Source organism: Pyrgilauda ruficollis, unplaced genomic scaffold, assembly GCF_017590135.1.
Source record: "Pyrgilauda ruficollis isolate IOZ18807 unplaced genomic scaffold, ASM1759013v1 scaffold14, whole genome shotgun sequence".
Taxonomy (NCBI): Eukaryota; Metazoa; Chordata; class Aves; order Passeriformes; family Passeridae; genus Pyrgilauda; species Pyrgilauda ruficollis.
The window spans coordinates 6,802,826-6,812,712 of record NW_024512543.1 but is presented as its reverse complement, the minus strand read 5'-3'; the positions used below and the strand labels follow the sequence as shown (position 1 = coordinate 6,812,712).

The 9,887-nt window shown below is 40.9% G+C and overlaps 1 protein-coding gene across 1 annotated transcript in view; it reads left to right on the top strand.

Annotated features, from left to right (window-relative positions):
* Positions 1-9,131, top strand: part of STARD9 (StAR related lipid transfer domain containing 9) — a 96,353-nt gene extending 87,222 nt beyond the window's left edge. Inside the window, exons 25-34 of the mRNA XM_041459922.1 lie at positions 79-276; positions 1,391-1,574; positions 2,100-2,246; positions 2,905-3,010; positions 3,625-3,767; positions 4,007-4,071; positions 4,160-4,365; positions 4,760-4,839; positions 5,231-5,389; positions 6,450-9,131. Of these exons, the coding sequence (XP_041315856.1) occupies positions 79-276; positions 1,391-1,574; positions 2,100-2,246; positions 2,905-3,010; positions 3,625-3,767; positions 4,007-4,071; positions 4,160-4,365; positions 4,760-4,839; positions 5,231-5,389; positions 6,450-6,551 (1,390 nt within the window). The 3' untranslated portion in view covers positions 6,552-9,131. The remainder of the gene's footprint in view (positions 1-78; positions 277-1,390; positions 1,575-2,099; positions 2,247-2,904; positions 3,011-3,624; positions 3,768-4,006; positions 4,072-4,159; positions 4,366-4,759; positions 4,840-5,230; positions 5,390-6,449) is intronic.
* The last annotated feature ends 756 nt before the right edge of the window (positions 9,132-9,887 follow it).

The following is a 9,887-nucleotide window of genomic DNA, read 5'->3' as shown; positions in this document are numbered from 1 at the left end:
TATTTAAGTGCTTAAAAAAATCAGAAAATGTTACTTTGCAGGGTGCATTTTGTCACTCTAATCACATTTCCCTAACAGGCACATGAGAACTATTGAAACTCTGAGGAAGGAAAGAGTAAAAAGGCTACAAAGATATCAAAGAAGCAGAAGCCTGAGCCCCCAAAAGCATTTGAGTCTGTCCCAGACTCTGGATACAAGTCAGAGGGATCTAGATCTCCCCAGCAGACGCCGAGAATATCTGCAACAGCTGAGAAGAGATGTGGTAGAAAACACCAGGTAGGGCATTGGAAACCTCTCCTTAGTCCTGACGCTCATGAGCACTGCTCACAATGGGTGCACATTAATGGTTCTTTCTCACATCTGAGACTTCAGGGGCAGAATTCTTCTCAGTGTGGGGGTATTCACCTTTGGGATAGAAAATGCTTTCAGGAAAAACACATGCCTGATTTTAGAAAGCATTCATTAAAAGCTTGGATCTAGTTTTATTTCAGTCCGTAACAAGTGTATAATTTATTAGACAGCCAAATATTCTCTCTGGACTGGTTAGAAACCAACCTTCCTGTGATTTAGGAATGGTATTCTCCAATTTAGCACTCCTGCTAAAATCAGTGCTGCTTCCCCTTCCCCTCCAACTGGAGGTAGGAAAGGTAAAGATCATGGGTTGAGAAAAGAACAATTTGCTGGAAGCAGCAATGAGGTAAGAAAAAGAGCAGTAACAGCAACAGCATTAATAACAAAATATTAAGAAAAGAATATTATTCAAACTGAAAACCCCCTGACAACAGACAATATGGGATGGCTCCCTCTGCCACATCTCAGCTGGAAGGAACCCCTTCTGCCCAGAAGAGTGCCTTTCCCCCACCACAGCAATGATGTGAGGTGAGGTGGTAAAGAATAACCCTGGCCATGCCTCCTCCCAGCAAAATTAGCCCTGTCCTGGAACACTCCTTCACTAACTTAAAATCCACAGAGTTCAGTTTCATTTTAAATATCAGAAAAACTCTGCACCACTTCACTATTTAGAATTTCAGTTTCTTGTTCCCCACCATATTCCCTAAATGTTTTACTTCCTTTGTGGTCAGGAGACAGTTATTTTCCCAACACAATAATCTTGTATGTGATATACCAAAGCCATAACCTTATATCATATGGACACCTAATTTAGAAACCACTGTAGTAATCTCAGTAGTAATTGGACTTGCAATCTGAGTAATTTTCCAAGGCTTATGTCTACTTAGCCATTAGTGAGCAAAGAAAAGCTTTTTGGAGGCTGATGCAGTGGGGTTTAATTGCTTTTCTGGCAGGTTTTCCAGTTCTAAATTGAAATAATATTTTTTCATAGTATTTCAAGTAATTATGTGTTTTTCTCCTAACTTGTCCGTCCTTACAGAGTTCAAGAACCAAAAAGAAGAAGCATTCAGCACCCTTCAGACATTGAACTGCTGCTCCAAGACTATCAGAGGGCACGAGAGGAAACCAAAACTGAAATTGCAAGAGCTAGGGACAAACTTAGGGAGAGAGCAGAGCAAGAAAAAAGGCGGATACGGGAACAAATATTTTCTCAGTTACAGAAGGTGAGCATTATATTGAAAGTACACAGTCTTGAAGTTCTCAGATTTTCTTTGTATGTAATTTTTACTTGGTCTTCTAGCATTGAGTAGTTGCATTGGTAAAGTAAAATCTTCAGTCTTTAAGAGCTATGTTTGACTAGCAAGTTAAGTCAGGGGCTTGAGAAGTAGACAAAGAGCAAAAAACGGGACTGAAAAGACATCTTTTTATAAAACTTCTTCCTCTTAAAAGCATCCTAGCATTAGTTTGATAGTTTGAACTCTTATAAGTGAAGATAACAGCAAAACCTGCATTTTCCCAGACTGTCAAATTTTACAGGGTCATTCACTCTATGGTTTATATGATCCTAGGCATTCAAACAAACCTGCTTATGTAATGCTTTCTGTATGGCAAGTTTGTGTCAACACTTCTTGGAAGAAATTGGATTTATTTAGACTCCTCTTTCAACTTTCAGTGCTGGGGTTTTTTGTGGTTTGTTTGGGGTTTTTTTTTGTTTATTTGTTTGCAAAATACTGCGATTCCTATTACAGGAAGAAGCAAGACTGAAGACTCTTGCAAGTACGAGCACTTTATGTACAGACTCCAGCCTCAGCCTCTCCTCTGGCCCAACATCTGGTTACAACAGCAGTAATACTGCCACATACACTGCAAGTAACTTCAGCAGCCAGGAGGGGCAGGTGAGAAACCACTGCTGTGTGAGACTGATGTCCCCTGGTGCTTCAAGCACAGAGGCATAGTGTAGGAACAGAGATGGTTTTTGAGATGATTTGAATTCTGTCACAGCTATGAAGCAGGACAAGTTTGCATTACCAGTACTTAGATAGGTGACATGGGCTGAGGGGGCCTTTTGTAATGTAATTGCAAAGGACACTGACACTTATTTTGCAAGGGGTTTTTTTGGGTTTTTTTTTTTTTTTGTAAGTCACAGATAAAAAATCAGATAGTTACTACTGCCTATGTAACTATCAGAGATCTGTCAAATGTTTTAGAATCAGCAGGTCTTTTCTTGTGATAAATCTGATAGCATCTGATATTCTGAGTGACTCCTCCAAATGATACCTGCATTGACTTAAGTTTCCCTGTGTGAAAATGGACTTTCCTGAAGTCACTTTTGCAGTATGCACCCATGCTAGTTCCTTACACTTACTTTGCTAAATTTCCCAAGTTAAAGTATCATTTCATAACTAGGGGAAAGGCAAAGGTGTTACCTCATGATAAAGAGATGCTTCCAGCCTTGTAAGGCAGATTTGCTACTAATATTCCACTGCCTATTTAACACAAATTATTTTTCCCACTTCAAATGAATGCTCCCACTTCTGCACTTTCTTAAATCAGGTTTCTTCTGGAAATAATTTGGTTACAAGGGATACACGAGGTCGCTCAGCTGTTAGAAATAGTCAGCTTTACACATTAGAGCAACTGCATAAGGATTCAACATTTGGTAAGTAAAACATACATTTGCTTCTTTTGAGTTGTATCCCAAAGCCTAAAGAGATTTGTCATTTATGCAAATCAAAATCTACTTTGAATCTGGATATTGCAAGGATGTCCCTACCTTTACATGACTTCAGAAAAATACCACCAACCAGTAGCCAGAGCTTGCTTAGAATTTCTTTAAATATTAAATGGTGATTTGCTTCCTCTGAAGTTGGTCTTTTGATGTGGTAACATCAAAGTACAGCTTTTTGAGATAATATGAGGATAATATTTTGAATGAAGGAAGGAAGCAAGGAGTGTGTGGCCCAAATCTGCAATGAGTATAGAATTGTAAAAGCAAATTCTAATTTTTAGCCTCAAGAGTTAAGCTGTCTATTTTTCCTTATTTTATTTCCCTACATGTGGCAATAGCTGTTAAAACTTCAGTACTGCAAGATATAACTGCAGTGTAATTACCAACACACAGAATGTCCAGGCAAGGGATGTTATCACTTATTCATTAGGATCAGATGGAGTGGGGGCTCCAGTGGAGAGTTTAAGTCCCTCCAATTTAACAATAGTGGTGGGATTACATTTTAATTTTTTTTATTCCCTCTCCGGCTTTTTTATTTCCTGCAGAAGCCAGCAGAATTCAGCCACCTTTTCCTTCAAGTGGCACCAGCTGTAGGTTCACCCATGGATTAACTATTTCTGTCAACTCCTCTTCAACAAAAGGATACCAAGATTTATCCAAACATATCTTGGCTAATGCTACCACTGAGGTAAGTAAAAACAGAGTTTTTACTTATTCCTTCTGGAAGTTGTAGCAAAAATGGGTGGGACAAGTCTTGTTCTACATCACAAACAGTTACCTATTTGTGAGGTACAGACACACACACTGAACAGTTTTGAAGGATGGGTAAAAGTGATCCAGGCTGCAGCCATGGGGTGCAGAAGAGAGTGTGGGGTGTTAGCTGGAACGTTTGAGTGAAGCTGGTGTCATTTGTCATTGTTTTCTAAGGTAATGGCAGCGTGCTCTCACAACCTGAGGAACCTCTACACGTGCCAAGCAGCAGCTGGGTGGAAGTAAGTTTATGGCAGGTCTGTGTAAGGGGAGGTCTCTCTCTGCACCTGGGCCTCTGGTGGGCAAATACCTTTTGTTTGCCTTTGACAGATATCAGTGTACAGAAAAAGAGGTGCAGGTGTACTATAAAGTCTTCCCTTCAGCAACAAGGCACGGATTTCTGGGAGCAGGAGTGATAGAAAGGCCTCTTCCCTATGTGTGGGGACTGGTGAGAGATCCTGGCAAGAGGCATCTCTACGACAGCTCCATCAATACAGCTCGGATACACAAGAAGGTAACCAGCCACATTCACCTGGGTGAGTATCCTCACACCTAGCAGATGACAATCACCAGCACCATCTGGGTGTAGGCAGCCAGGAAGAAAGTTAAAGGCATCTGGTTCCATTTCTTCAGGTGTAAATAAACAATTTCATTATTCAATATGGGAGCTTCAGCTTTGCAAGACTTTTCCAAGGCTGACATTAAACACATCTTGCTGTGAATTGCAGCTAGAGACAGTGATTTGAAAGTAAAGATAAACCTGAAGTGGCTTGAAAAAGCATTTTAAATATGTATTATAGCATATGAACTAGAGCTCTAGTCCCAGGCAGTAAATCAAAATAAAATATGTATCTCCATGTAAGGGGTGGGGAAAATTGTGACAAGTTGAAGTCGTCAAAGTCTAATTCCCCTTCCTTATTTTTTCCCCAGTATATTTAGTGACTGATACCTCCCTATGTTACCTAAAGCAGCCCCGGGATTTCTGCTGCATTACTGCAGAAGCCAAAGAGGTAAAGTGAACATTCTGTCTACAGCACAGAGGAGTTGTTCTGAGATCCTGGTTCATGGATAAAGGAGAGAAAGAAGTCAATCTTATCTGCAGAAGTGCCAGTGTAGCAGAAAGGAAAGCCATGCCAGTATAACACAAGTGAATTATGTGTAAAATCCTCTTGTGAATGACAATTGGTTAGCAAGGCCCATCAGACAGTAACACAAGTGTCACACAGTATATTCTGGTTGCAAACACAGGATTTTGATAAAAACACATTTAATAGATAAGAGAGTAGTAATTTTTCTTGTTAAGTAAGCAATGTGAGAAAGATGCCTCATGGCAAACAATGAAAACATTGCTATATGCATAAAATTTTTCAACTTGTCATCTTTACACCTTGTCATGTGCAGGAGAACTTGTCTGTCCTGGCTATTCAGTCTGTCTACGATGCATCCATGCCTCAGCCTTGTAAAGAAGCAGTGAGAGGGGAGATTTTGCCAAGTGCTTGGATACTGGAACCTGACATAGTGAATGGAAGAGAGATCACCAGAGTTATTTACATGGCACAGGTAAGGATTTTTCTGTATGTCCAACTGTGAATGCAAAAAGCTCTTACACAGCAGAACACTTAAGAGCTGGTAAGCAACAAAAAACACAGTCCTTATACTATGCTCCATGAACCTTACAAAGTGACCACAAAGTCACCTCTTTCACACTTCTCAATGCAGAGACTCTTACTAGGATTGTGTTCAAGACCACATTCCCAATCTTTTACAGCATTCAAGGCTGCTTCCTTGGATATCAAGTTCTTCTGTAAAGGTTTATCAGCAATTTTAGTATATGTTGTGCTCATGTGGAGAGCCAATATGGGGAGTCTTGTTTGCATTTTCACCTTGCTATGGACACAGGAAGTCCACCTTGAGTCATACTATTTTCAAAATCCCTGAAAATACTTGGTGCATTTTTCTAACCAAAGCCATTAATTCTTCATACTTAATAGATACAAAAGAGAAGTCAAGATTAGGATTCCAGTTAAGAATAAGAAAATGCTAATCATATCATTAATTTTTTAGACTCATTTGAAAAGTAGACTTACTTTGAGACAGGGGTACTAAATATTTTAAAATGTCCAGAAGAGCATGTTTTAATGTGTAAAATTCATTTAAATGCTTATGTAGCGATAAATGCCATTAGTCCTTTAAACTCATCTATTTAAAGCTTAAGGATACATTTTAAAAAATATAATTAGCACATGCATTTTACAATGCATAGGTGAAATATATATATGCATTTTAAAATTTAATATCCATTTTATATTGCCCTTTAGTGTATGCATATACATTTTCAGTAACACTGTGTGTCTCAAACTAGTAAACTTTAATCCAAGCTCAAACTCAAAAGCCATGTGGGTCATACCTGCTAGAAGCAACATCAAACAGCAAAGTTTTGAAAGTCTGTGGAGCATTGGGAAGAACAAGATACAAACCACACAGTGATGATGGCATTTGGTTAACTACTTTTGTGCCCAACACATACTCGTTACATCAGAGCTGTTCCAGACTGGAGAAGGGTTCTGTTTAAAGCAGGTACAGACTCCAACCTGCAGCCTTTCCTCTGTAATCCCTGCAGGTGGACCTTGGTGCCCCGGCCATCCCTGCCAGGCTCCTGAGCTCCGTGGCGAAGCGGCAGCCCCTGGTGATTGCTCAGCTGGCTCACCTGCTCTCTGCTTAGTGCTGCAGCTCCAGCGGACACTGAAGAGCCCCTGACAGCCCACAGGGACACACAGGTGTCAGAAAGTGTCCTGGAAAATGCTGCCTCCTGAGGCAGCCACCACCAAGCCTCACTTCAGGAGCCTGGCTGCTGCTACTGGACTATATGGAAGTGCAGTCAGAGAAAAGGATCATTTCCTCTGGCCAACACCACTTATAAGAAATGCAGCACATTTAGTGGGGAACCTCTCCTCCTGGAAACAGCAGTGGAAAAGCTCCATGGAAGAGAAGAAATGTATATTGCCCTATAAAGAGCAGAGGAAGAGACCTTGCTTTACAATAGCCAGAATCATAGAGCATATTACTTCACTCCTGTTTCCAAGCAACTTCAGAGATCAACTTCTTTCTTTAAGTAAGTTTAGGCTGGAAACAGTATCTGTATGGCTTGAGACCTTTCACAAGCTCTTGAGCAGAGCTGCAAAACCACTTTCTATTGATGAGATAAGTACCAAATGCAGAATTCCTGACTGTGCAGATAAATCATTTACCTTAGCTGGCTGCCTGGTCTCTTCCCCTTGAAGAGGGAAGTCAAAGCAGCACAATATTCACTAGTCATCCTACACCCTGGATAGATTTTTTCGTGTATTTGCTGACTGCCTGCAGCCAGTGTAAGGTGTTTCAGATTGCCACTACACTAGGCAGCATCAGTGGACACCACCATACCTCAGGACACAGTTTTACTGTACTGCAGAATCAGGTGCTTTGAAATAAAGAAACCAAACTGTTCTACACAGTGACACTGTCATGGATAGGTTAGTACTCAGTAATCAGCTTGTTCCTAGAATTTAAGTCCTGCAAGTAAGAGTAGCTCCAACATTTTTCCATAACGGCTTTTCCCATCAGCCCTTCTGCTGCAATTGCACCCAAATGCATTTGGAGCTGAAAATATAGCCTGGTCATAGTCTTACCACATTTCTTTGTTCATAATGTGACCAGCTGTCCTACTGCAGCAAATACAGACTCTTCCCATTCAATTACCTCATGGGACTTCTGTGGCACTTAGTCCAACAATGCTGCTGTCAGGCTTTACACCTTTGTTCAACACAATCCCTAGGCTGGTTCACATGTTCCTAAATTTAAGCAGAATCACAACCACCTCAAATATCCAAATAACTTACTTTCATTCTTCAGCACAACAGTACGGAATCACTTTAGATATATCTAAGCAATAAAAGCTGCTATGTTATGCTTTCATGAGCTCAAAAAAGCCCACATTGTTCAAGAAGCTCTTGCACTTTGAATCTGTCAAGTGAGAAATGTGTATTCAAGCATCCACCGTACTGCAGCCAGTGCCTGCAGTGGCTTCCCAGCACATGGTGAAGTTAGCTGCACTTCCCAACTTTGAGTTCAAGAGCCAAGATCTGCTTTTACTCTGTCTTTGCACAGGTGTAATTTTGGCTCTCAGCTTCTGTGTTACTTCCTGTTACTAATATAGTGAGTTTTAAATGAAAAGACATAGCTATTTTAAATTGGTACTTAAGAATATAGCAGTTTTGATACACACCCACCCAAGGCTTCCTCCTCTAACTAGCTCAGGGAGGGTAACAAAACCTTTCACTTACAAATTCACTTTGTTTCATCTTTGGATAGTCATGGCTACAATCTTAACACCCGTATATTAATGTTCTTTTTTTTTGGTGAGGTGCAGCCTTTTGCTAAAAGCCTGAGTCACAGCATGGTTCACTTTGAGCATCACACATCTTAGCCCCTCAAAGAAGAATGGGTAACCTGTCACAGAGTTTTCTGCAGCTGAGCAAAATCACAATTTCCAGATTTGTAACGTGACAACATCCTCCCTTCAGTGGAAACCCAAAAGGAAGAGCAGACAAGGCAGTACAGTAAAGCCCCAGGAAAAATGAGCAGAACCAGCAGCATGGGACATTGGCTCCGTCCCTAGTGCTGCTTCTGTAGCTTTCCAGAGGAGATACCGGAGGTCTTCATACAACCCACTACAGATTTGCTCAGTGCTTTGCTTTTTTTCCCTTTTATTTTGGACATGGCACTAGTGATAAAGCAGGTTTCGTAGGAAAAACATCTCGGGGGACTCCTGTTGATCAATGATGCCAGTGCCTATGAAGGATAGTGTCTTATTGTACAGTGCATCAGATGTTTATTTTTATATATACTTAAAATTTTTTTTTCTATGTTTACAAATTAAGTTATTTATATATGCTTGGTTTGAAGCGTTTTTATATGCTATCAAAGCTAAATTTTATTTTTATCAGTATTGAATTAATGTAACTTTTTTTTTTAATACAGTCTTCAATTGATACTAAAAAGCCTATTTATATGAATGTTTTCTTTTGCAAATACAACATTTTTTGGTACTTGCTAATGTATGGCATTGGTTTGTTTGGAAGAAACAAAGGCCCAGCAGATACCAAATTTGTTTCTCTACAACAGGCAAAAACCAACTTCCTGTAAGTTACTGCTGAGCAGCAGATGATCAAACCAATTATATTGTACCACCCAGGGTTGCATCTCTGCTCCTAAATCAATGTTGCTATTTTCATATCCACAATAAATGGTATTTTCTACACAAGAAAATGTGCCCCACCTTATTTTGCTCCAGCTAAGATACCCTTCTATGGAACTATGCTGGATAGAAAACCAACACAAAGGCAAGTTTGTGATATCAGATGTAGGTCTCCTACTTACCTGCTGAGGAATGAGCATGGAATTATGAACTTTTGGCACAAGAATCAAGAAGCCAGTCACTGCTTAAATTGGGGTTCTGTGACAGTGCTTTCTCCAAGCAAAGCGGGTTTTGTTTGGTTATTAAACAAAAAAAAAAAGTTGGGTGAAGCTTCTTCCCGAGTCCTGTTACCTAACTCCCCAGACCAGCACATTCAGAAGGAAGTTACTATAACACTATTTTTCCTAATTCTCTTTTGATACCTATGAGTTTGCAATAGGAAAGACTGGCAGAGGAAAGGCCACACCCTCAGAGCTGGCTTTCAGAGAGCTCCTGCTCTCCTGCCTGCAGCACCCCTGGCACCAGCAGCCGTGCCCAGGACAGAGGCACAATGCCCGAGGGCCTGGTGCTGAGAGAAAGCTGCCAGCCCAGGGGGCTGCAGGGTCGTGTCCTCACACGTGATCCCACGGCCAGGGGTCCACAGGCAGAAAACCTGCGCTCCACAACTGCCCCTGTGCCTTGGACACACAGTGAGGTGTCTGGTTTTACAGCGCAAACTGCCTGGGGCTGTGGGATGCCCAAGAACCAGCGTCACTGCGTTAAGTCATGAGAACACAGAAACAGGGGCGTTTCTTACCTGCTGGCTGCCACTGCAGAAGTGTC